This window comes from Eimeria acervulina, genomic scaffold, assembly GCF_000499425.1.
Source record: "Eimeria acervulina Houghton genomic scaffold, Eah_scaff391, whole genome shotgun sequence".
In the NCBI taxonomy this organism is placed as follows: Eukaryota; Apicomplexa; class Conoidasida; order Eucoccidiorida; family Eimeriidae; genus Eimeria; species Eimeria acervulina.
Window position 1 is genome coordinate 4,738 of NW_013549840.1, and position 25,000 is coordinate 29,737.

General features: G+C 53.6%; 4 protein-coding genes across 4 annotated transcripts in view; 2 read left to right on the top strand and 2 right to left on the bottom strand.

Annotated features, from left to right (window-relative positions):
- Positions 1-88: 88 nt before the first annotated feature.
- On the bottom strand, positions 89-1,799 carry EAH_00036340 (hypothetical protein, conserved; the record flags this gene model as incomplete). Its single annotated transcript, XM_013395660.1, has 4 exons — positions 89-310; positions 504-794; positions 951-1,407; positions 1,612-1,799. The coding sequence occupies 4 exons, from the start codon at positions 1,797-1,799 to the stop codon at positions 89-91; spliced, it is 1,158 nt and encodes a 385-aa protein (XP_013251114.1).
- A 650-nt stretch (positions 1,800-2,449) lies between these two features.
- On the top strand, positions 2,450-5,334 carry EAH_00036350 (hypothetical protein, conserved; the record flags this gene model as incomplete). Its single annotated transcript, XM_013395661.1, has 7 exons — positions 2,450-2,875; positions 3,125-3,173; positions 3,377-3,479; positions 3,676-3,808; positions 4,107-4,487; positions 4,607-5,020; positions 5,239-5,334. 7 exons carry the CDS (start codon positions 2,450-2,452, stop codon positions 5,332-5,334), a joined length of 1,602 nt encoding a protein of 533 aa, XP_013251115.1.
- Positions 5,335-10,725: 5,391 nt separating this feature from the next.
- EAH_00036360 (hypothetical protein) lies at positions 10,726-16,653 on the top strand (the record flags this gene model as incomplete). The annotated part of the gene is made up of 8 exons (XM_013395662.1): positions 10,726-10,801; positions 11,166-11,218; positions 13,334-13,691; positions 13,970-14,090; positions 14,456-14,804; positions 15,142-15,183; positions 15,536-15,895; positions 16,564-16,653. The coding sequence occupies 8 exons, from the start codon at positions 10,726-10,728 to the stop codon at positions 16,651-16,653; spliced, it is 1,449 nt and encodes a 482-aa protein (XP_013251116.1).
- A 441-nt stretch (positions 16,654-17,094) lies between these two features.
- Positions 17,095-25,000, bottom strand: part of EAH_00036370 (BRCA2 repeat-containing protein, putative) — a gene marked incomplete at both ends in the record, with an annotated part of 8,375 nt that continues 469 nt past the window's right edge. Inside the window, 3 exons of the mRNA XM_013395663.1 lie at positions 17,095-17,700; positions 17,845-18,289; positions 18,898-25,000. The exon at positions 18,898-25,000 is cut by the window's right edge and continues 469 nt beyond it. Coding sequence (XP_013251117.1) covers positions 17,095-17,700; positions 17,845-18,289; positions 18,898-25,000 — 7,154 coding nt within the window. The remainder of the gene's footprint in view (positions 17,701-17,844; positions 18,290-18,897) is intronic.

The following is a 25,000-nucleotide window of genomic DNA, read 5'->3' on the forward strand; positions in this document are numbered from 1 at the left end:
GGCTTGCTTTTATGTTGTGCGTGCAGATTTTGATGTACTGGGAGTCTACGAATAAAGTGCTGAGGGAAGAAAAAGAAAAGCGTCTTAATTAGTTCAGCATCAGCTCTTGCTGCTGCTGCTCCTCTTGCTGCTGCTGCTGCTGCTGCTGCTGCTGCTCCTCTTGCTGCTGCAGCCGGCGTTTTGCATGCATGTACTGAGCAGGAGTGGGTGGGGCCCCACAGAAGGCCCGCAGCGGTGCTGCTGCTGCTGCTGCTGTTTTGCTAAGGGTCGCCTCCGAGCCCTGCAGCGCTCTGATAACATCTGCATAAAGCTGCAGCACAAACTGCAGCAGCAGCAACAGCAGCAACAGCAGCAACAACAGCAGCAACGACGGAGACGATGAGCATAAGGGCAAGGATCGGAGGGCTGCGAAAGTCCCCTCTGTAAAGGCGCGAGCTTGCTGCTGCGGTTGCTGCTGCTGCTGCTGCTGCTGCTGCTGCAGCAAGGGAGAGTGAGAGACTCACAAAGACAATCCAATCTGCTAGCCAGTCAGGGTCGCGCTCTACGATGTGATGCCTCAAGACCAGCATGCACACCTTCCGCTTCTGCTGCTGCTGCTGCTGCTGCTGTTGCTGTTGCTGCTGCTGCTGCTGCTCCCCGTCTTCAGCAGCAGCGTCAGCGCAGAGTATGCTGAAGCTCCATTTACCTTCGTCCCTGTGCCGCTGCCGCTGCTGCAGCAGCTGCAGCAGCAGCAAGTCGCAGCAAGCAGCAGGCCAGCAGCTAAAGCCCTCCAACCACCGCACCTCAGCAGATACCTGGGAAGCAGCAGCAGCAGCAGCAACAGCAGCAGCTGCACAAGCAGCAGTAGAAGCAGCAACTGAAGCAGCACTCTCCGACAGTGGATGCTTTTTCAGCTGCTACTGCAGTGTCTGCTAACCCTAAACCCTAAACCCTAAACCCTAATGGCGTACATAAAGAAAGTCGGGGCCCCTCCTAATGCAGCAGCGCAACTCCCGCTGCAGACCTTCAGGGCATTCAATCAAATAAGTTGTTCCTGATGAGGCCTGCTGCTGCTGCTCTTGCTGCTGCTGCTCTTGCTGCTGCTGCTGTTGCTGCTGCTGCTCTTGCTGCTCTTGCTGCTGGTGCTCTTGCTGCTGTTGCTGCTGCTGCTCTTGCTGCTGCTGAAGAGAGTATGTCTGCTGCTGAGGCCCGCAGTCATCCTGCTGCGTACAGGCGGTGGTGGCTTGGCATACACCGTTCTCCTCTTGCTGCTGTTGCTGCTGCTGCTGTTGCTGCTGCTGCTGCTGCTGCTGCTTGGAGAGGTGGTCACCCCCGCTGCACTGCTGCGGCGTCTCTGTGACATTCAGCTGCTGCTGCTCCTCCTTCAAGCAGCAAAGCTGCTGCAGCAGGAAACCCCGAAAAGAATCACTGAGAGGCAGCAGCAGCAACAGCAGCAGACAGAGCAGCAGCAGAAGAGACAACATATATCGATGCAGAGGAGCTGAAGCACTGCAGCAGCAGCAGCATAGAAACTGGCTGCTGCAATGCTAACGACTTCGTCTTGAAGCAGCATACCCAAATAGCAGCAGAGCAGCAGCAACAGCAGCAGCAGCAGCAGAGGGAAGGGCTCACTAGAACGAGGCTTCCGCTTCGGGCCATGCCTCAAGAAGGGGCTGCAGTGCTGCTACTTTTGCTGCATCTTGCTGTAACCATTGCGGTATCTGCTGCTGCTGTTGCTGCTGCTGCTGCTGCTGCACTTCCGTGCTGCAGTCTTGCTGCAAGGGCAACTGCCCTTCCTCCCAGCAGCGGAGGGGCCCCATGGGGCCTTAGACGACCTGCTGCTGCAGTGGAATTCGAAGCTGAGCAGCAACAGCAGCAGCAACAGCAACAGCAGCAGCAGCAACAGCAGCAGCAGCAGCGACACTAGCAGCAGCAGCTGCCCTGACAAAGAATACAAAGACACACACCACAAGAGGCCAGAGAGAGCAGCTTTCGTGTTGCTGCCTCAAAAGGCAGCAGCAGCAACTGCTGCTGCTGCTGTTATTGCTACTGTCTTGTTGCAAGCTGCTGCTGGGCTTGACCTTCCGCTACAGCAGCAGCAGCAGCAGCAACAGCAGCAGCAGCAGCTGTTTAGGAGGCGTTCTTGCCTGTGTTGCGTATATTTTTAAACATTATTTTCTTTTATTTCAAGAGTAAACAAACAAATACGTGCACTACATGTTTGCTGCTGCTGCAGTGACTGTGTTAGGGGGGCCCCACCCTAAGACCCCTCGGGGGCCCCTCTGAATAAAGAGTATATTATTTGTTTATTTACTGAAACAACTTTGTTTTATATTTTTATTTTGCTTTTAAATATCAATAAAGCTTCTTCTGCTTTATTTGAGGTGTATTTACACCTACGCAAAGCTGCTGCTGCCGCTGCTGCTGCTGCGGCTGCAGCAGGGGGCCCCCGGAGGGCCCCCAGGAGAATATGGGGCACTGGAATGAAGTGCAGCAGCAGCAGCTGCAGCAGCGGCAAGAGAAGCAGCGGCTGCTGCAGCAGCTACACGAGCGTCAGCTTCAGCAACCACCACCTGTGCAGCAGCAACAGCAGCCGCTTCATAATGAGGCAGCAACAGCAGCAACAGCAGCAGCAGCAGCTGCTGCTGCAGCACAGCAGGCATACAAGTTGCCTTCAGTATCATATGCTTGCAGCAGCAGCAACAGCAGCAGCAGCAGCAGCAGCAGGAGCTTCTTCGAGTGGCTTAAGGCAAACGATGACGAGCAACTCTGGCGCTGTGCCTGGGGAGCACAAGCCAGCAGCAGCAGCAGCAGCAGCAGCAGCAGCAACCCTGTCATAGTTGTTGATGCAGGTTCTCACTGCATTCGGGTGTCTAGAGCTGAGAGGGGCCCTGAGGTAGGTTTACTTCATGGAGGGGCAACGCGAGCCGCTGCGGTGTGCTGCTGCTGTTGCTGCTGTTGCTGCTGCTGCTGCTGCTGCCGCTGCTGCTGCTGCTGCATCTGGGCGAGCACCAAAGCAGTTTCTTGTGCAAGCGCTGTCTATACACCGGACGTGTAAACCATATTCTGCATGTGGCAGCTGCTGCTGTTCCTGCTGCTGCTACTGCTGTTGCTGCTGCTGCTTCTGCTGCTTCTGCTGCTGCAGGGAGAAGAGCAGAGCCTTATATTGCCTCAAGTTATTCGCAGACCGTGGGGTAAGGTCTCCAGCAGCAGCAGCAACAGCAGCAACAGCAGCAGGCAGCAGCAGTATCAGCGACAGCAACAGCGAATCAGCGTGAAGACGACAGCAGTAGCTAACCACGAACTTTCTTCCATTTGCTGCTGCTGCTCTTGTTGCTGCTGCTGCTGTTGCTGCTGTTGCTGCTGCTGTTGCTGCTGCTGCTGCTGCTGCTTGTAGAGAACGAGGGCGACGGCTATATGCCGCTGTATCGTGGGGTTGTACGCGACTGGTCGGCCTACGAAGATGCAGTTCTTCATGTGCTAACTGCTGCTGATTCAGGGTTAGCTGCTGCTGCTGCTGCTGCTGCTGTTGCTGCTGCTGCTGCTGCTGCACGAATTTGTTGGTTGCTGCTGCCGTCTTTCGCTGAGGCCCCCGCCACCATTGTTTCTGCTGCTGCTCTATCAGGTGCTGTCCCTGCAGTTGTGTATACTCCCACTGCTACTGCTGTGCTGCTTCTGCTGCTGCTGCTGCTGCAGGATGCATCCTGCTGCTGCTGGGGGGCGTTTGCTGTGGTGCGAGAGCAGCCTCCGCTCTCCGCAGCACTTTGCGAGGATAGGCGAGATTTGTTTTGAGCTCCTGGAAGCTGAAAACTTTCTCTCAGTCGACAAAGTATGCTGCTGCTGCTGCTGCTGTTGCTGCTGCTGCTGCTGTTGCTGCTGCTGCTGTTGCTGCTGTTGCTGCTGCTGCTGTTGCTGCTGCTGCTGCTTCTAGGATGGTGCAGCAGGTTTTGCTGGTGGAGTTGCTGCTTTTGCTTCAGCTGCTGTAGTAGTTGCAGCAAGTGTTGCTGCTAGAGCTGCTTCTGCTGCGTCTGCTGCTGCCTCTGGCGTTGCTGCCGCTCCTCTTGCTGCTGCTGCTGCTGCTGCATGCAGCAGCATTAGAGCGAGTTGTTGTTTGTTTTGTCTTCCAGGATACTCTGTCTGCCTTGGCGATCACCGGCTGTCTGCGGAGCTCAGCGGACACTGACAGCAGCAGCAACAGCAGCAGCAACAGCAGCAGCAGCAACAGCAGCAGCAGGTGGAACGAGAGCGCTCTTCGCGTGCTGCGGTGCATGCAGCACTTCTCTGGCTTGGTTATTGACTTAGGAGCTTCTTTAACTAGAGTGTCTCCTTTTCTATTAGGCCAGGCCTTCGGGTGTCTCTCCTTAGAGCTACCGCTGGGAGGCAGAGACATTGATTTGCTGCTCTGCAGCAAACTGCTGCAGCAGGAGCAACAGCAGCAGCAGAAGCAGCAGCAGCAACCGCAACAGGGACGCAGCAAAAGGGACTGGAGACCCTGCAACTGCACCATGGTGAGGCATCCTCCCACTGTTCTTTTTGCTGCTGTTGCTGCTGCTGCTGCTGCTGCTTTTGGCGTTGCTGCAGCAGCAGCAGCAGCAAGCGGTTGTAGCTGCTGCATTTGGTGCTGCAGGCTGCTGCAAGATCCGTGAAAGAGCAGCTGCTTTGCTGCTCCGCGGAGAAGGGCATCGTCTTAGCAGCAGAGACATCTCTTGCGAACAGCAACCCCTGCACTGTACAGCCACCTACTGGCTGCAGCCGCTGCAACCGCAGCAGCAGCAGCAGCAGCAGCAACAGCAGCAACAGCAGCAACAGCAGCAGCAGCAACAGTGGCGGCTTAGGGATGGACTGCAAGAAACGCCGCTGTGACGAAGGGCCGTGGAGCCCCACTGAAGATGAGCAGCAGCAGGAGCAGCAGCAGCAGCAGCAGCAGCAGCAGCAGCAGCAACAGCATCAGGTGCCGCATTGGGTCGTTGGAGACTGTCGAGTAACAGCAGCAGAAATACTGTTTGATGCAAAGGCTCTCAGGGATTATAGATACACCTGCGTAAGCTCTGCTGCTGCTGTTGCCGCTGCTGTTGCTGCTCCTTTTGCTGCTGCTGCTTGTATTACTGCTGCTGGCGTTTGTGCCGCAGAATGTGTAGCGGTGTTTACTCGCCCTGTGTTCGTGTTGCTCTGCTGCTGCTGCTGTTGCTGCTGCTACTGTTGCTGCTGTTGCTGCTTCTGCTACTGTTGCTGTTGCTGCTGCTGCTGCTGCTGCTGCAGGCAGGGGAGGAGCCTCTTAGCGCCGTTCATTTTATGCCGCTGCAGGCAGCAGTGGAGGCGGTAGTAGAGAAGTGCCCCGTAGACACCCGAAAGTAATAATATGCTCTGTCTCCTTTTGTCTCCTTTTGTCTCCTTTTGTCTCCTTTTGTCTTTCTTTGTCTCCTTTTGCTGTCTCCTAATGCCTCCTCTTGCCTCTGTCTGTCTCTGTCTGTCTCTGTCTGTCTTTTGTCTCCTTTTGTCTTCTTATATCTCCTTTTTGTGTCTCCTTTTGCTGCCTCTGTTGTCTCCTTTTGTCTCCTTCTGTCTCTTTTTGTCTCGTTTGTCTCCTTTTGTTTTATTGTGTCTCCTTTCATCTCTTGTTATCTCCTTTTATCTCTTTTTATATCTTTTTATCTTTCTTTATCTCCTTTTGTCTCCTTTTGTCTTCTTGCTGTCTCTTTTTCTTTATATTATTTTGTTTCCTTGTCTGTATATCATCCTGTCTCCTTCAGTTATATATATATATATATACATATATATATATATATTTGTTTATTTATCTGTCTCCTTGTCTTTATATAATTTGTCTCTTCTTCTTTTTATCTGTAGCTGTCTTTGTCTCTGTCTCCTCAATCACTAACCGCTGCACCCGTTAGACTCCTGTCTCTTTCTTTTATCTAAATGCTGCTGCTTCTGCTGCTTCTGCTGCTGCTGCTGCTGTTGCTGCAGGTGTTTGCTGCAGAACGTGTTCGTCGTTGGGGGCACTTCCCTTATACCAGGATTAGCAGCCCGTCTGCAGGCGGAGCTGAAAGTGAGCCGCTGCTGCTGCTGCTGCTGCTGTTGCTGCTGCTGCTGCTGCTGTTGCTGCTGCTGTTGCTGCTGCTGGCAAGGCCCACAGCACTCTCAATATCTGTTGTCTCCCCTTGTATATATTTTTTCTGACGCTGCACAATGCTGTTTCAACTGCTGCACGCAAGGAGCAGCAGCAGCAGCAGTAGCAGCAGCTGCTGCTGTTGCTGCTCCGCTAGCAGCATGTGTTATCTGCAGTTTCTTCATTTTTTCTGTGCGCCACTGCTACTGGTGCTGCTGCTGTTTTGCTGCTGCTGCTGCTTCTGCTGCTGCTACTGCTGCTGCTGCTGCTACTGCTGCTGCTGCTAGTGCTGTTTCTTCTGCTGCGGCTGCTGCTACTGCTTCAGGAGCTGTACAGATACCGCAAGGCGCACGCTTCTTTCTCGCCTCACGTTCATCTGCTGCCTCACCCTGAGTTGCAGCAGTATGTTTGCTGCTGCTGTTTATTTTATTTATATATATTTTTTAGTCTCCTCTGCTGTCTCTGATGCGTTGTTTGCGGGGCCTTCTTTGTCTCTTTCTTGTCTCCTGTCTCCTCGCTTGCTCTCCCGCTGTCATCATTGCTGCTGCTGAAGCTGTTGCTGCTGCCGCGCCTATTGCTGCTGCTGCGCCTGCTGCTGCTGCACCCGCTTCTGTCATGCTGCTGCTGATCCTGCTGCTGTTACTGTCTTATTGCTACTCCCCACCTGCTTGCAGCAGCAGCAGCAGCACTAGTAGTAGCAACAAGGAGACAGCAGCAAGCGTACCAACAGCAGAAGTAGATGCAACAGCTCAGGATCAGGTGCTGCTGCAACAGCAGCACGTGCAGCAACAGAAGCACGTGCAGCAGAAGCAGCAGCAGCAGCAGCAACTGCAGCAGCAGCAGCAACAGCATGGGTGTTTGTGCGTGCAGTCATGCGGCAATTTGCGGAGGCTTTCGGTTGGCTGTGCAGCACCATTATGACTTAAATCACATTACAAGGCAGCAGGTGCAGCAGCAGCAGCAGCAGCAGTAAACGCAGCAGCAGCAAACGCAGCAGCACTTTAGAGAGCCTCGGGCGTAGAAATGCATACGGGGACTGTGCTGCAGTTGCAGTTGCTTTTGCTGCTGATCCTACTGCAGCATGAGATGCTGCTGCTGATGCTGATGCTAGCTTTGGTGGTGCTGCTGTTAATGCTGCTGATGCTGTTGCCTCAGCTGCTGCTGCTTCTGCATTTGCTGCTGCCGTGTTGTGTGCAGTACTTTGAGGTTGGGCCTTCTCTGTTAGACAGCTTCAGCTGCTGGGGCCGCATGCGGTAGCGAAGGAGAAGAGACAAACTGTCTCCTTTTTAGAGGAGACAGATCGTGTCTGTCTCCTTAAAGAGCAGATAATCTGTCTCCTTCTTAAAGCAGAGAATCTGTCTCCTTTTCATACCAGAGAGCCTGTCTCCTTTTCATTCGAGGGGGCAATCTGTCTCCTTAAGGGAGACAATCTGTCTCCTTAAAGGAGACAATCTGTCTCCTTAAAGGAGACGATCTGTCCCCTTAGAGGAGACAATCTGTCCCCTTAGAGGAGACGATCTGTCTCCTTAGAGGAGACGATCTGTCTCCTTAGAGGAGACGATCTGTCTCCTTAGGGGAGACGATCTGTCTCCTTAGGGGAGACGATCTGTCTCCTTGCTGTATGAAACAATTTGTCTCCTCCTTAGACGAGACAGTCTGTCTCCTTCTTAGACGAGACAATCTGTCTCCTTCTTAGAAGAGACAAACTGTCTCCATATTAAAGGAGATCATCTGTCTCCCCCTCCTTTAGAGGGACAACCTGTCTCTGTCTTTTTTAATCAGAAGGAGACAGGTTGTCCCTCGTAAGGAGGAGACAACCTGAGACAGACTCAGAAGGAGAGGATCTGTCTCCTTCTGAGTTTGTCTCCTTTTTCTTATTCTGTCTCTTACAAAGATACTACCCGTCTTCTTGTATTAAAAAGAGACAGCCTTTGCTTAGGAAAGAGACAGTTTGTCTCTGTTGTTAAAGGGGGATAAACAGAGGAGATGAACACAGCACAAACCACAAAACGAACAAAGGAGACAGAAGAATGAGACAACAGAAAGAGACAGAAGAAGGAGACAAAAAAAAGAGATCGAGGAAAGAGACAGAAGAAAGAGAGATAAGGAGGAGAGAAAGAAGGAGACAAACACAAAAGGAGACAAAGAAGGAGACAAGCACAAAAGGAGACAGAAGAAGGAGACAAGCACGAAAGGAGACGGAAGAAGGAGACAAACAGAGAAGAGGACAAGGAGGAGACAGAAGAAGGAGACAAACACAGAAGGAGACAAAGGAGACAGAAGAAGGAGGCAAACAGAGAAGGAGACAGCGAAGGAGACAGAAGAAGGAGACAAACAAGAAACAAAGAACAAGCAAAACAAACAAGCGTCAGTAGTCCAGGGGTAGGATGCAACCCTCCCAAGGTTGCGACCCGGGTTCGAGTCCCGGCTGACGCAGATTATTAATTTTTAATTAAATTAAATAATAAGCATCTTAATTAAAATATATATTAAAATTAATATATATATAAACTATTAAATTAATATTTAATTAATTTAAAGTATATTTCATGCTCTTATTTTAATCGAAGACAAGCAGCAATGAGCTGTGGGGCCCAACCACTCATAAGTCACTGCCTATACACCCCGGAGTATCGACTGTCTGTCTGTGCTTTATTGAGGAAAGAAATGCAATTGAATTAAATAAAAGATAATTAAAAGCAAATTAAAACAATGTTTAAGAACAAACAAAGAAGAAAAAGACAGAAACCCGCCTGCTGAAGTCTCCTATCTCTAACAGTCTCTGCTGGGGCTGCAATTATTGCTGCTGTCTCCTCCGCGTGTGCAGGAGATGTCTCTTCATTCTGCTGCATAGAAAATATATAATATAATATAATATACCTCTGGGTCGCTTAAAAGAATCAGAAGCAGCAGATTAAGAAGGAAGAGATATTTATAAACAATCTGTCTCCACTATGCCGCTAGATAGGGAGACAGTTGCACACTGTCTCCGCGCCTTAGGAGAGCTGAAGGTCTCTAGAGACAATGGGCTCAGCAGGTCGGAGATCAAAGAGCTGCTGCAGGGTTAGCGAACACACGCAGCAGCAACAGCTGCAGCAGCTGCTGCTGCTGCTGTTGCTGCAGCAGCTGCTGCAGCAGGCGTAAACGAAGCAGCAACAGCAGGGAGCGGGGCAGACACAGCGATCCCTGTAGCAGAAAGAGCAGCAAAAGCAACAGTAACGACATACGCAGCACCAGCAACACCCGTAGCAGCACCAGGGGCAACTTCAGCAGCAGCAGCAGCAGCAATAGCAGCAACAGCAACAATAGCAGCAATAGCAGTAACAGCAGCAGCAGCTTTGGCAGCCCCAGCAGCTAGCTTAGCAGCACTAAAACCAGCAACAGCAGCAGAAGCAGCACCAGCAGAAGCAGCCTTCCCAGCAGCAGCAGCAGCAGCAGCAGCAACTTGTGAGAGTTATGACAGGGCTGCAGAGATCTCAGGGGCCTCCTAACGTTCTCAGCAGCTGTGGAGACAGACAGAAGAAGAGAACAAAAAGCAAAAGAATAAATAAAATAAACAAATAAATAGCGCCTCTCACCACTGGCACCTGCCTGTACACCTGAAGAAGAACTGATACCGCAATAAACAAGCAGCGGAGACACCTCAATAGAATTGTCTCTTCTGTCTCTGTCTCCGTGCATGCACTGCCTCAAGCCTAAGGCCTCAAACCCTTTTCTTTTGTTTTATCTCTGTCTCCTCTCTGTCTCTGCCTTCTCTCTGTACAAGCGCAGATAGACGCTGTCTCCTGATAAGCATGCATTGTACTCTTCATCAGAACCCCACTGCGCCTAGGGTTTAGGGTTTAGGGTTTAGGGTTTAGGGTTTGCGGGAGGTCACCAGGGCCTGGGGCGGTTTGGGTGGGAAGGAGACAGGCTTCATCTAAGCAAACCCTAAACCCTAGTAAGGGTTTAGCATAGTGGCTTAGGGTTTGTGGTAACCCCACAAGAACAAGGGTCTAGGGTTTAGGGTTTAGGGTTTAGGGTTTAGGGTTTATGCACTCAGACATTCTTGGTGCCAGCGCTACAGATGATATTATTTACTCTCTTATGGCGGAAATAGAAGAAGACTGCACAGGGCAGATCGGTCCTTCAAACCCTAAACCCTAAACCCTAAACCCTTACCAGCAAACCCTAAACCCTAGGGTTTTAGCAAACCTAAAACCCTAAGCAGCACCTCCTAAACCCTAATCAGCCGGCCAAGAACTCTTCTTAGCTAACCCTAAACCCTATTATGCAAACCCTAAACCCTATTCTCCAATCCCTACACCCTTATCAGCAAACCCTAAACCCTTATTAGCAAACTCTAAACCCTCCAGCAGCAGCAAACCCTAAACCCTCGCTTAGCAAGCCTTGAACCCTAAAAAGCAAAACCCTACGGGCCAACCAGCAAACCTTAAACCCTAGTACCTCATCAGCAACCCCTAAACCCTAATCAGCAAACTCTAAACCCCAAACCCTAGTAAGCAAACCATAAACCCTAAACCCTAGTAAGCAAACCCTAAACCCTTTATTTTTTTTTCTCTTTAGAGTTTGCGGAGGTTTTGCGGGTCTTCGAACGCCAGGCGGCAGAAGGATATGATGAAGACGACAGCCAAAATATGAGTAAGCAGCAGCAGCAGCAGCAGCAGCAGCAGCAGCAACAGCAGCAGCAGCAGCAGCGAGTTGTTGTGTGGAGTGCTCAGCTGCAGTGTGGGTCGCTCTCGGAGGCTCAGCAGCTGCTCTCGATCAGCCAATTCCTTTCGGTAGGGATAATCATGCACTTGCTGCTGCTGTTGCTGCTGTTGTTGCTGTTGCTGCTGCTGCGTTTGCTGCTGCTGTTGCTGTTGCTGCTGTTGCATGCGCTGCTAGCGCAGCGTCTCCTTCTGCTGTTGTTCCTTTTGCAGCAGCATTTTCTGCAGCAGCAGCAACTGCTGCTGCTGCGGAAGTGACTGTTCCCGTCAGGTTTGGTACTGCTGCTGCAGCATATTCAGCAGCAGCAGCAGCTGCTGCTGCTGCTGCTGCAGGTCATGTATAAGCGTTTGTTTGTATGGTTGCTCAGAGAATTTGGTGTCTGCATTTAGAGACAACTTTTCAATGACAGTTGATGAAGAGGTTAGTACACACAAATACCTACAGAGGGGGCCTCATCTATACCTTCTTAGGGGCCCCCCTATTGTCTCCTATTGTCTCCTGGGGGCCCCCCTATCTCCTCTTGGCCCCCCCCCCTCTACACCCTCTTGGGGGCCCCCCTATCATCTTTTTAGGGGCCCCCCTATTGTCTCCTGGGGGCCCCCCTACCCCCCCTTAGGGGCCCCCCCCTACACCCTTTTAGGGGGCCCCCCCAATACCCCCTTGGGGGCCCACCCTATCATCTTTTTGGGGGCAACCCTATTGTCTCCTGGGGCCCCCCCTGCCACCGCTTGTGGGGGCCCCCCTCAGCAACATGGGGGGCCCCTAACATTCATTGAGGGGCCCCCCAGGAAGCCTTGAGGGGGCCCCTAAGATCGGTTAGGGGGGCCCCCTACCCTATAGGGTACAGCTGCTGCTGCATGTTGCTGCGAAGTGGTGGGGGCCCCTTGCGTTTGTGCAGCAGAGGGTCTCAGTAATGACGAGCTGCTTATTTATTATTTATTTATTTATTTATTTATTTATTTATTTATCTTTTGTTTATATTTACTTAGACCCTAAGAAAGGCCTTAGGCGTTGGGGCTGACAACAAGTTGAAGTACCAGGTAAGAAAGACAAAAGGAGACAGCAGACAGCAGAAAAACAAATGAGGGTAAGAAAAAGGAGACAGCTTATTCTGCTGTTGCTGTTGTTGTTGCTGCTGCTGCTGCTGTTGCTGCGGCTGTTGCTGCTGCATGCGCTGTCGTCTCTCAGGCGTTCAGCGCCTACTATAAATAAATAAACAACCCCTCTAAAGAAAAAAGAGAAGAAGACAAAAGGAGACAAAAGGAGACAAAAGGAGACAAAAGGAGACAAAAGGAGACAAATGGAGGTAGAAGGAGACAAAGAGAGACAAAGAGAGACAAAGAGAGACAAAAGGAGACAGAAGGAGACAAAAGGAGACAGAAGGAGAGACAGACAAGGAGGAGCAGAGACACACAAATAGAGATAAAAGAAGCAAATACAAACAGAGACGGCAGGAGACACAAAAGAAAGAGGCAGGGGTGAATACAAACACTGAGAAGGAGACAGACACAGAGACAAAGAGATAAGGAGACAGATGAACGAAGAGACAAAGAGATAAGAAGAGATAAAGAGACAAAAGAAGGAGACAGAAGAACTCACGAAGAGACATGAGGAGACACCGAAAGCAGCAGAAAGAGATGCCCATACACCTCAAACGGCAGCCACTCCACCTAAACCCTAAAAAACCTTAAACCCTAAACCCTAAACCCTAAACCCTAAACCCTAAAAGATAAATCGAGAGTGGGAGCCAACGCAGAAGCAAAACACAGAGGGTTTCCTAAGGTTTATCTTCATCTGTCTGTTTGTTTTTTTCTTGAGGTGTCTGTACACTTCAAAAGCCTTAATTAACTAAATCTTATTAATTAAGGAGAGGAGATCTGCAGTTTTATTTGAGGTGTATATACACCCCAAACCCTATCAACCTCTACACATAGAAAGACCTTCTATAAACAAATATGCTGACTAAAACAAAACATTAAGTTTATTATCATGCTGCTGCTGTTGCTGCTGCTGCTGCTGCTGCTGCTGTTGCTGCTGCTGCTGCTGCTGCTGCGAGCGTTCGGCGTCCCCATCGTATATCTCTTGAAATAATAATAAATTAATTAAAGAATAGTATTTTAAATCAAAATATAAATTTTGTTTATTATTAATTATATTAATTATGTATATATTTACTTATCTCCCCTCGAAGCCTCTTGAGGGCTGCTCTCAGCATTGTTTGCAGTTCATATAAATTAATAAGATAATTTTGTTTTAATATTTTATTAAAGATTTATTTTTATTGTTTTTAAACATATATTCTTTTAGAGGACTCATTTTTATATCGTAGTACTCCTCACATGCAGTCAGATCGATTGGGGGCCCTTTCTCCGATTAGGGTTTAGGGTTTAGGGTTTAGGGTTTTGTTCTGGGGGGTAGGAGCCCGGGGAGTAGATCTCCCGTTAGCCTTTACGCTTTGAAGGTCTCAAGGTGAACGAAGCCTTAGGGTTTAGGGTTTAGGGTTTAGGGTTTAGGGTTTTAGGGTGTCTTTCCAAGGGCACGTTGCCTTCATCTCGGGTTTCAAAGGGGGGCCCCCCTGGGGGCCCCCCTCGATGTGTAGAGACAGCAGAGGGGCCTCCAATAACATCTAAGGGGTCTATGCTGCAGCAGCAGCAGCGGAGGCTGCAGCAAAAGCTGGGGGAGGAGGAGCAGCAGCTGCAGCAGCAGCTGTTGCAGCAGCTGCAGCAGCGGCTGCAGAAGCTGCATCAGCAGCTGAACGACCGGAAGCAGCATCTGCTGCAGCAGCAAGAACAGCTACAGCATCTGCAGCAGCAGCAGAAACACGAGCAGCGGCAGCAGCACAAGCAACAGCAGCAGCAAGAGCAGCAGCAGCAGCCTTGGCTTCTCCAGCGCCGTAGCTTCAGTTGTTTGCTGCTTCGTCTGCTGTTTGCTGCTGCATACTCTGCTGTTTTATATATTGCTTTTTTCTCTGAGGGTTTAGGGTTTAAATTAGTATCCGCTGAGGGGACAGCTGTCTCCTCCCAACTCCGCAGCAACCTGTTGCATCTACCTACACGGATATGCAGCAGCAGCTGCAGCAGCAGCAGCAACAACACGTGCAGCAGCAGCAGCCGTAGTAGCAGCAGCAGCAGCATATCTGCATTAAGCTTTATGGGCACGGTACGCTCTCAGCACCGCGTCCCCAGCAGCAGCACATCAGCGGGAGGGAACAGCAGCAGCAGCAGCAACAGCAGCAACAGCAGCAGCAGCAGCAGCAAGGGGCTGCATGCAGAGCGGAGAGGAAGGAGAGGCGGTGCTGCAGGAGACAGTCCCCCCTGGGATCGAAGCAGCTTCATAAAGTGTCTCCTTCCTAAGCTGGAGGCCTCCCTTGAGTCTCTTAACAAACAATTTCTAGCTATAGGTAATATGCAAATAGGGTAAGCAGCAGCAGCACAAGCAGCAGCAATAGCAGCAGCAGCAGCAGCACAGCCAGCCTTAGGTGCACAAGCAGCAGCAGCAGCACCACAAGCAACAGCAGCAGCAGCAGCAGCAGCACAGCCAGCCTTAGATGCACAAGCAGCAGCAGCAGCAGCAGCAGCAGCAACAGCACCAGCATATATATATATATATATATATATATATATATGTTTATAGAATATGCGCTTTGCTGCTCTTTAGGCCCTCAGCGTTGTTAAACGTGAAGGTCTCCATAGACACCCTACCCCCTACAGGGGCCCCACACAAGCAGCAGCAGCAGCAGCAGCAGCAGCAGCAGCAGCTCAAGCGACAGCAGCGGAAGCAGCAACGGCAACAGCAGCAACAGCAGCAGCAGCAGCAGCCTCTGCATGCAGTGGCTAGCGTGCAGCTGTTAGGGGGGGGAGAGCTGCTGGTGAGGCCCTACGAAGCAGCAAATGCTGCTGCTATTGAAGCAGCACTAAGAAAGGCCCCTGGCGGCTTTTCTGTCTCCATCCAGCAGCAGCAGCAGCAGCAGCAGCAGCAGCAGCAGAAGGGTTCCGATGGCAAGGCCGTTACGTAAGAGCCGCGCTACTCTGCTTAAGTAGATGTAGCTGTTGCTGCTGCTGTTGCTGCCGCTGTTGCTGCTGCCTTTGCTGCTGCCTTTGCTGCTGCCTTTGCTGCTGCTGTTGCTGCTGTGGTTCTGCGGCTGCTGCCGCTTTTGCAGCTGCGGTGCTGCGGCTGCTGCTGCGATGCTGCTGTGACTGCTGCTGTGGTCTTACTACGACTACTAGTAATACTGCTGCTGCTGCTGCTGCTGCTGCTCATGCTGCTGCAGCTGCAGGGACAGCAGCAGGCGCTGCATGTGGCGTTGCTGCTGCTGTTTTGTTTTATCGTTTTGTTTGTCTCAGAGAATTTGTAATACGCAGAGCGATCCCAACCAGAGAGTGGCGGTTCGTCTCCTGTCTCCTCTTCCTGCTGTCTCCTTTCTCTACTGTCTCCTTTCTCTGCTGTCTCCTCTCTCCTTCTGCTGTCTCCTCTCTCCTTGCTGTCTCCTTTCTCTGCTGTCTCATTTCTCTGCCGTCTCTCTTTCTATGTTTTATTTCTTTACTGTCTCTGTTTCTTTTCTTTTGCTGCTTTGTGTCTATGTGTCTCTGTCTCTGTTTATCTGTCTCTTCGTCTCTTATTGTACATCTCTCTCCACTGTCTCCTTATCCCTGTCTTATATCTCTCAGTCTCCTCTCATCTCTTCTTATTTGTCTCCCTTTCTGTTTCTTCTTTGCTGCGCGTTGTTTGCTGCTGCAGCGAAGCGGAGGCCCGGAGGGCCCGGGAAGCAGCAGAAGCTGCAAAGGTGTCTCTGCGGTGAGTCCTCTCCAGCAGCAGCAGCAGCAGCAGCAGCAGCACAAGCAGCAGCAGCAGCACAAGCAACAGGTGCAGCATCAACAGCACAAGCAGCAGCAGCAGTACAAGCAACAGGTGCAGCATCAACAGCACAAGCAGCAGCAGCACGAGCAGCAACAGCAGCAGCAGCAAAAGCAGCAGCAGCAGGATTCTTTTGCTGCTGCTCTTTATGCTTGTAGGGGTTTGCGGCGTGAGGCCCATCAGCGTCTCCGCGAGATGCTGCAGAGTAAAAGTTTAGGAGAAGATGAAGTACAGAAGACTCAAGTAAACAGCAACTGCTTCTTCTGTCTCTTTTGCTGCTGCTGTTGGTGCTTCTTGTGTCCCCTTTGCTGTTGCTGTCTCCTGGTCGCTGTCTCTGCAGCTCCCTCGCTTTGTCTCTTTATTTTTTTCAGTCTCCTGCTGGCTCTGGCTGTATCTCTCTCCCTCTCTTTCTCGCTGTCTCTCTCTGTCTCTGTCTCTGTCTCTCTCTGTCTCTCTGTCTCTGTCTCTCTGTCTCTCTGTCTGTCTCTCTGTGTCCCTGTCTTTGTCTGTCTCCTTTTTGCCTCTCCCTCTCTCTTTTTGTCTGTGTATCTGTCTCTTTCTCTGTCTCCCTATGTCTGTCTGTCTGTCTGCCTCTCTGTCTCTGTCTCTCTGCCTCTCTGTCTCTCTGCCTCTCTGTCTCTGTCTCTCTGTCTCTGTCTCTCTATGTCTGTCTCCTTTCTACGGTTAGTCTCTGCCTGTCTGTGTCTCTGTCTGTCTGTCTCTTCGCTGTTTGTCTGTCCTTCTTTGTTTGTTTGTCTTTGTTTTTTTCTTGCGTTTGTTTGCTGTCTTTGCTTTCTCTATCTGTCTCTGCACTTCTTTGTCTCTTTGTTCTTTTGCACTGCCCCTTAAACAGAAAAACGATGCTGCTTCTGCTGCTGCATTTGCTGCTGCTGCTGCTGCTGCTGCTTCAGGCAGCAGTGGACCGCGAAGTGGAGACATTTGTCTCCAAGGTGTCCAGCTGTCTCCAGCGCAAGCAGCAGTCTCTCCTCTCTCCTTCTTAAAGTCTTTAGGGGACCCCCTAGGGGCCCCCGCCCTCTCCTTTACGCCTAAGCGGGGGCCCCCCAGAGGCCCCCCAGGGCCCCCCACAGGGGCCCTTAGGGGGCCCCTGTGAGGCTCCCTAAGGGCTCCACAGGGGCCCTTCAAAGGGCCCTCTAATGGGCCCTCCTACGGTCCCCATACGGTTCACTAAGGGGCCCTCAAGGGGCCCACCAGGGGTACCCCAAGGGGCCCTCCAAAGGGCCCCCTAAGGGGCCCCCCAAGGGGCCTCTTAAAGGGTCCCCATAGAGTGCCCCCAGGGGCCCCCCAAAGGGCCCTGTAGAGTCCCCTCGGGGGCCCCCTAAGGGAGCCCCCAAACGGGCCCACTAAGGGGCCCCCAAGGGTTCTTTGGGGGCCCCCAAAGGGTACTAGGAGAGACAGACAACAGGCAGAGGAAGAGACAATTATTAAAAGCTGCGAGCAGCAAGAGTCACCTGCAATACGCGGTGCTGCGCTGCAGCTGCTGCAGCCATCAGGGAAACAGCAGCTGCAGCAGCAGCAGAAGCAGCAGCAGATGGCGCGGGATCCTCTGCGTCTGCTGCTGCAGAGGGAACTGCAAGCGCTGCAGCACCACTCTTTGCTGCTGCTGCTGCTGCCTGCAAGGCCTGTGCTTCCTTTGCTAGAAGCGGCTGCACTGCAGCAGCAGCAGCAGCAGCACCGACTCTCAGCTGCAGCAGGGGTATCTGTCCCCTGAAGACCCAGAAGCCAGCAGCAGCATCATACCGCTCAAACTCCGCTCCTTCTATGCATGCACAAATCTGTTCTTGCTGCTGCTGCTGCTGCTGCTGCTCCTTCTGTTTCTGCTGTTGCTCCTCCAGTGCAGCAACAGCAGGCTTTAAGAACCTGTCAAGAGGGGAGACACTGAGGTCTGCTGCTGCTCCTCCTGCGCTGCTGCTGAGGCGGATGCAGCAGATTTGGAGGCCCCCCGTCATCAAATAGATTGCTCCTTCTGCTGCTGCTGCTGTTGTTGCTGCTGCTGCTCCCTGGACACAAGAAGAAGGTGTCTCCTGTCCCTAAACACACAGCAAGGCAACATCCACACACTCCACACTGCTGCTGCTGCTGCTGCTGCTGTTATATGCAAGCACTCTAGCTGCTGCTGATGCTGCTGTGCTGCTGCTGCTGTGGGGGCTGTAAGGTGCTGCAGCAGCACGAACCTGCACAGGAGGAGACAGCTGCAGGTGCAGCAGCAAACCCACAACGTCATAGAGGAGACCCCGCGTAAGGCCTAGGGCCTCGGGGGCCCCTGGGGGGAGACACATGAGGGGCCCCCCTGTGACATCAAGCCCCCAGAAAGGAGACACCCAGTCTATCGTGCTGCTGCCTGTTGCTTCTTCTGCTGCTCCTGCTGCTGCTGCTGCTATTGCTGCTGCTGCTTCCCCGTTGCTGCTGCTGCGCCCTTGCAACGTGTGGGGCCCAAAGCCGCAAGCAATTAGATGACTCTCAGATAAGACAGGGAGACGCAGCAGCAGCGGCAACGCCTGAGGGGGCACTACCTGTTGTTGTTGCTGCTGTTGCTGCTGCTGCTGCTGCTGCTGCTGCAGTTGCTGGATTAGCAGCTCAGGGCGAAGGGGAGAGACGCCTGCAGCCTCAGTGCAGGTCCTGCAGTGCAGCGGGAAGAAGAGAGACAGCAGATAATAAAAAGGAGACAGCAGATAATAATAAAAAGGAGACAGCAAATAATAAAACAGAGACATAAAATAATAAAAAGGAGACATAAAATAATAAAAAGGAGACAGACAGTCAAATGAAAGACAGATGTGGCGAAGAGACAGAGACAGATACGCAGAGAGACGCAATCATAAAAATATAAACGGAGACAGATATAAGAATATGAAGAGAGACAGATATAAAGATATGAACGGAGACATATGTATATATAGAGAGACAGATATAAAAATATAGAGACAGACATAAATATAGCAACAGAGACAGACATAAAGCTACAAACAGAGACAGATAAAAAGATATAATAAACAGAGACAGAGATAAAGAGACAGAGATAGAGATATGAACAGAGATACACACAGAGACAGACAGAAAGACAACAAGACGATAGAGGGGACAGGGAGGCAGCTGCCGGGGAGACACTTCGTTCATCCAGCAGCAGCAGCAGCAGCAGCAGCAAACTGTTTTAAAACAATAAAAAAGGCTCAAGCCTTTTGTTTAATAAATAAACCAACGCTGAGGAGACAGCAGAGACAGCTCACCTTGCTGTTGCATACAGCCGAAGAGGAGACACAAACGCTCCTGCTGCTGCTGTCTCCCTGCGTCTCCTTTCTAGCTGAAGAACCGTCTCTGCTTCTCCAGCAAACTGCTGCTGCCCTGTAACCCCTCCTCCCGCAAACGCAGCAGCAGCAGCAGCAGGTGTTGTTGCTGCTGCTGCTGCTGCAGGAGCACCAGAAGCAGCAGCAGAAAGAGGCCGCTGCAGCACAGGGGGGCCCCCCACGCGCAGGTTCAGCAGCCGCAGCCGCTGTCCCTCTTTTAGTGTCTCCTTTGTCTCCTCAGCCCAAGGCAAATGCACGAAGGCGAGGGCTCTTCGCAGCTGCTGCAGCAGGGGCTTGTTTTGCTGCTGCTGCTGCTGCTGCTCTTGAAATACCCATGACTCAAAGGACTCGTTGGGCTGTTTATTCTCATCCAAACGGCAACAGCCCTTGCTTCCTGCTGCTGCTGTTGCTGCTGCTGTTGCTGCTGCTGTCTGCTGCAGCAGCAAGGCGTCAATGACGAGGAGACGGCTCTGATGTCTGATTTGCTGCTGCACTGCAGCAGCATCAGCAGCAAACTGTTCCAGTAGTCTCTCTTGCTCCCTAGCGAGTTCCTTAGCTGCTTCCCATACGTCCTCATCGTCGTCCTCCTGCTGCTGCTGCTGCTGCTGCTGCTGCTGCTTTTGCTGCTGCTGCTGCTGCCGCTGCTGCTGCTGCTGTGCTGCTGCTGCGCACTCTTCACGGCGGTGCTGCAGCTGCTCTGCAACTGCAGCAAGGGGCCCCTCTTGAGCAGCATGGAGAAGCTGTTGCTTCTGGCGCCTCCATGCTTCTCCATCCTGGAGGGACAGCAGCAAAGGCCGCTGCTGCTGCTGCTGCTGCTGCTGCGGCTGCTGCTGCTGCTGCTGCAGCAGGCAGTGGGGCGGCAGCACACGCAGCACCACCACATCTACAAGAGGGACTGTCCCTCCGTTCGGCGTTAAGGCCCTCAGCGGCAGCGGTATATAGCGGGGGAGACGCAGCAGCCCCAACCCCTTAGGAAGAGAAGGAGACAAACTGCAGCAGCAGCTGCTGGACAGCAGCAGCAAACCCTCATCAGGGGCCTCCAGCGGACAGTACCCCTCGCGGTTGCCGCCAAGCTGCGCTCCTTGAAGCAGCAAACGCTTCATGCGCATTGGCGGAGGCCCCCAACTCTTCTGCTGCACTCTGTCTCCTGCTGCTGCTGCTGCTGCTGCTGTGCTGTTGTATGTCCCTGCTGCACGCTGCGCGCGCAGCAGCCGCCCCAAAGCAGCAGCAATAAACCAGTCTTGAGTCTTGCCGCATATCCAATAGAAACCATCTGTCAGCAGCACCTCGGAGACAAGGTGCTGCTGCTGCTGCTGCAGCAGCTGCTGCTGCCGCTGCTGCTGCTGTGGGTGGAGACAACGGAAGCCTAAGACTCCCAGGGCCAACGGGGAAGCAGCAGAAGTGTCTCCTTCACAGACGCGGCGCAGCGGGGACCTCCATCCACTTGCTTCTTTTGCTGCTCGCTGCAGCAGCAGCTGCAGCAGCAGCAGCGGGTCTGGGGGACAGGGGGGGGCCCCCCGCATGCAGCTCAATGCATATTTCTGTCTCCATTTGAGGCAGCGCCAAAACACCAGCAAACGAAAATGATGTAGAAACCAACGACGGTCAAAACGAGACAGATCCCTCCTGCTGCTGCTGCTGCTGCTGTTGCTGCTGCTGCTGCTGCTGCTGCTGCAAGTGGAAGTGAAACGCGCTGCTGCCGCGCCTTTGAATAACGCCGCCTGGGGTGCCGTTTGCTGCAGCCCGTCAGCCCTCTGCTGCTGCTGCTGCTGCAGCTGCTGCTGCTCACTAAGGGCGCAGCAGAACATCTGGTATATCTCTGTGGGACCCCCCAGCAGCAGCTGTCCCTGCAGCCCGGGCCAGCAGCAAATAAAAGCTGCTGCAGCGTCGAAGCAGCAGCGCGACGGGTCGCTTGAGGGGCCCCCACAATCTAACGCATACGTCCAGCCCCCCCGCTGCAGCAGCTCCTCACTCCTTGCTGCTGCTGCTGCTGCAGGGTCCCCAGCAGCAGCAGCAGCAGCAGCAGCAAGGGGAGGGTGAGAGACAGGGTAGCTGTAGAGACACCACAATTCATGCAGCCGACGGCGACTGAGCAGAGAAGGCGGCTTGGGGTTTGCTGCTGCAGTTGAGGGGCCTCTCATGTTCCCTGCTGCTGATGCAGCAGCGGGTGCTGCTGCAGCAGCCGCTCCTGCTGCTGATGCTGCATTTGCTGCTGCTGGTCCTGCTGCTGTTGCTGCTGTTGCAAGCCTTTTGGGGGGCTTGAACGACTTGCTGCTGGGGCCCTTCAGCCGCATTTGTTGCGGCAGCAAACCCCCTGCTGCTGCAACTCGCCGCGAAGCAAATGGCAGCTTCTGCACTGCTGCTGCTGCTGCTGCTGCTGCTGTTGCTGATGCTGCTGCTGATGGTGCTGCTGCTGCTGTTGGTGCTGATGCTGGAGACGAAGCTGGTAGTGATGGAAGCGCTGCTGGTGCTGCTGCCGCCGGTGCAGAGCTCGTTGCTGCAGGATTGCTGGACCCGCTGCTGCTACTGCTGCTGCACCCGCTGCTGCTGCTGCTGCTGCTGTCTGCATCTTGCAGCAGCAGACTGCGGGCCCTTGCAAGTGCTTCAGGGCTGAGCGTAACTTTCCTGCCTGAGGCGAAGGCGAATCCCGCAGCAGGAAGGGTTTGAGGTGCTGCTGATTGTGCTGCTGCATCCGGTGTGCTGCTGCTGTTGTTGTTGTTGTTGCTGCTGCTGCTGCTGCTGTCTTCTTCTTGCTGCAGCAGCAGGCTGCGAGCTTTCGCCAGAGCCTGCGGACTGATCTGCACTTTTCTGCCGGAAGCAAACGAAAAGCCTCCAAACTGAGCAGCACCACTTGCTGCTGCTGCTGCTGCTGCAGGGGAAGCTGTACTGCTGCTGCTGCTGTTGCTGCTGCTGCTGCTGTCTCCGTGCTGCTGCAGCTGCACGGTGCTGCGTGGTTGAGCTGATGATGCTTTCCCGGAAGCAGCAGTGCAATCGCCCCCTATAACGAGCGTCCCGCTACTGCTGCTGCTATTGCTGCTGTTGCTGTTGCTGCTGTTGCTGCTGCTGCTGCTGTCCTCGTCTTGCAGCAGCAGGTTGCGAGCTTTCGCCAGAGCCTGGGGGCTGATATGCACTTTTCTGCCGGAGGCAAAGGAGAAGCCAACAGCAGCGCGATCTTCAGTTGCTGCTGCTGCTGCTGATGCTGCTGCGGCATCACCGTCGCTGCTGCAGCAGGTGGTGCTGCTGCTGTTGCTGCTGCCTTCATCCTGCTGCAGCAAAGCTCTTGCTTTGAGCAGGGCCTCTTCACTGACACGAACAGGCGCGCCTGAGGCCAAGGAGAAACCGAGCATTGGCTGCGCTGCTGCTGCTGCTGCAGCAACATTGCTGCTGCTGCTGCTGCTGCTGCTGCTGCTGCTGCTGTCATCATCTTGCTGCAGCAGGGCGCGTGCCTTGGCGAGGGCCTCATCGCTGACTGCTGCCTTCTTTCCGGAAGCAAAGATGAAGCCACCAACAGGACCAGCTCCACCTGCTGCTGCAACGCTGCTGTTGCTGCTGCTGTTGCTGCTGCTGCTGTTGCTGCTGCTGCTGTTGCTGCTGCTGCTGCTGCTGCTGTCAAGGTCGTCCTGCAGCAAAGCGCGTGCCTTGGCGAGGGCCTCAGCACTCACCGCAGCGCTGCGGCCTGAAGCAAAAGAAAACCCAATCCGAGGAGACACCTCGTTGAATCCTGCTGCTGTTGTTGCTGCTGCTGCTGTTGCTGCTGCTGCTGCTGCTGCCGTTGCTGCACCTGGAGAGCCCCCCAGCCGCTGCTGCAGCTGCTGTTGCTGTTGTTGATGTTCCTGCTGCTGATGATGTGCTGACGTCCCTACCATCGGTGCTGCTGCATTTGCTGCTGCTGGTGCGGGCACTGATAAATCTGCTGCTGCTGCTGCTGCTGCGTCAGCGTCATCAAGCCACAGCAGCAGCTCGTCTTGGTGCTGCTGTTCTGATGCTGCTGCTGCTGTGGTGCCTTCACAAGCAACCGCAGCAGCAGCAGCAGCAGCAGCAGAAGGGGCAGCAGCATCACACTGATCCCCAATGTCCTCAAGACTCCACTCCAGAAAATCAGCATTTGCTGCTGCTGCTGCTGCTGCAACGATGTCTGCTGCTGCTGCTGCTGCTGCGGTGTCTGCTGCTGCTGTTGATGTGTCTGCTGCTGCTGCTGCTGCAGCCTCTGCTGCTGCTGCGGGTGAGGAGAGTCGTCTCCGTTTCGGCAGTTGTTCCTGCTGCAGCTGCTGCTGTTGCTGTTGCTGTTGCTGATGTTGCTGCTGTTGTTGCTGCTGCTGCAGGGCTTCTGCAGCACCATAGAGAATGTCGCATGCAGCCAGCAGCTCGTCCTGCTGCGAGGATGAAGGCAGTGGCAACAGGAGCTGCTGCTGCTGCAGCGGCTGTTGCTGCAGCGGCTGTTGTTGTTGCTGCTGCTGTAGCGGCTGTTGCTGCTGCTGCTGCTGCGGCTGTTGTTGCTGCTGCTGCTGCAGCTGCTGCTGATGCGGCTGCTGCTGTTTCCCACTGCTTTGCTGGATGTGCTGCTGGATATTATGCGGTTGCTGCTGCGGCCGCGGTTGCTGCTGCTGCTGTTGCTGCTGCTGCGGCTGCTGCTGCTGTGAGTGCTGCAGCTGCTGCAACGGCTGCTGCTGCTGCTGTGGCTGGTGCTGCAGTTCCCTGTGCTGCCGTTCTTGCTGCTGCCCCTGGTAAGATCCTTTCAACTGCTGTTGTTGCTGCTGCTGCCGCTGCAGCAGCAGCTGCTGCTGTTGCTGCTGCTGCTGCTGCTGCTGCGCATGCCTTAGTTGCTGTGGGGAATGTTTAATAAGCGGCTGGCTTCGAGGCAAGCAAGCACCAGATGCTGCCTGGTGCTGCCGTTCTTGCTGCTGCTGTCGTTGTTGTTGCTGCTGCTGTTGCTGCTGCTGTTGCTGCTGTTGCTGCTGTTGCTGCGGGATGGTGTGTTGATTTGGCGGTGTGCGCAGGTGGGAATGCTGCCTAATGCTTGAGGCCTGCTGCTGCAGCAGCAGCTGGTGCTGCTGTTGCTGCTGCTGCAACTGTCGTTGCTGCAGCTGTTGCTGCTGGTGTTGCTGCTGCAGCTGCTGATTCCGATGGAGGGGCGTTCTTGGGGGTGTGCTGATGGGCGGTGCTTTGCTGCTGCTGCATGCAGCAGCAGCAGCAGCAGCAGCAGCAGCAGCAGCAGCAGCAAAGCTTGCCGTATGCACATGTGGAGCGTGTGCTAAGCCACCATAGTCTGTCCACAGCTGCTGCTGCTGTTCTTGCTGCTGCTGCTGCTGCAACCTCTGGGGCTGGTGTTGCTGTTGTTGCTGCTGCGGGGGCGGGAGTTGCTGCTGCTGCTGCGGTGGCGGCGGCGTTTGGGGCTGCTGGTGCAGCTGCTGCTGCAGCTGCTGCTGCTGCGGTATTAGATGTTGTTGCTGCTGCTGCGGATGATGCTGCTGCTGGGTAGTGTGCTGAAGCCAAGCATGGGGTTGCTGTATCTGCTGCGCCTGCTGCTGTTGCTGCTGCAGCTGCTCTTGGTGCAGGTGCTGCTGCCTTCCCTGCTGCTGTAGCTGCTGCTGCTCTCCCTGCTGTTGCTGTTGTTGTTGTTGTTGTTGTTGTTGTTGCTGCTGCTGCTGCTGTAGCTGCTGCTGTTGCTGCTGTTGCTGCTGTTGTAGCTGCTGCTGTTGCTGCTGCTGCTGCTGCTGCAGGGGTTGCGTCTTAACGGGTGTGACTGAAGCAGGAGAAGTATCTGACTCCCACGGCTGAGACCACCTGCTGCTGCACGGTGCTGCTGCTGCAGCAGCAGCAGCAGCAGCCAATCTCCCTGCTCTCCAGCAGCCCGCAAAAGCATCTCCCCACGTGCCGTCATCGCGGCTCTCTGTTGCTGCTGCTGCTGCTGTTGTTGTTGCTGCTGCTGCCGTCTCGCTACTAAACCCAGCAGCAGCAGCAGCAGCCCCTTCATCACCCTCTGCTGCACCTGAGACAGCACCAGCAGCAGCAGGCACAGCGTCAACCGGATCTGCAGCTGGAGGAG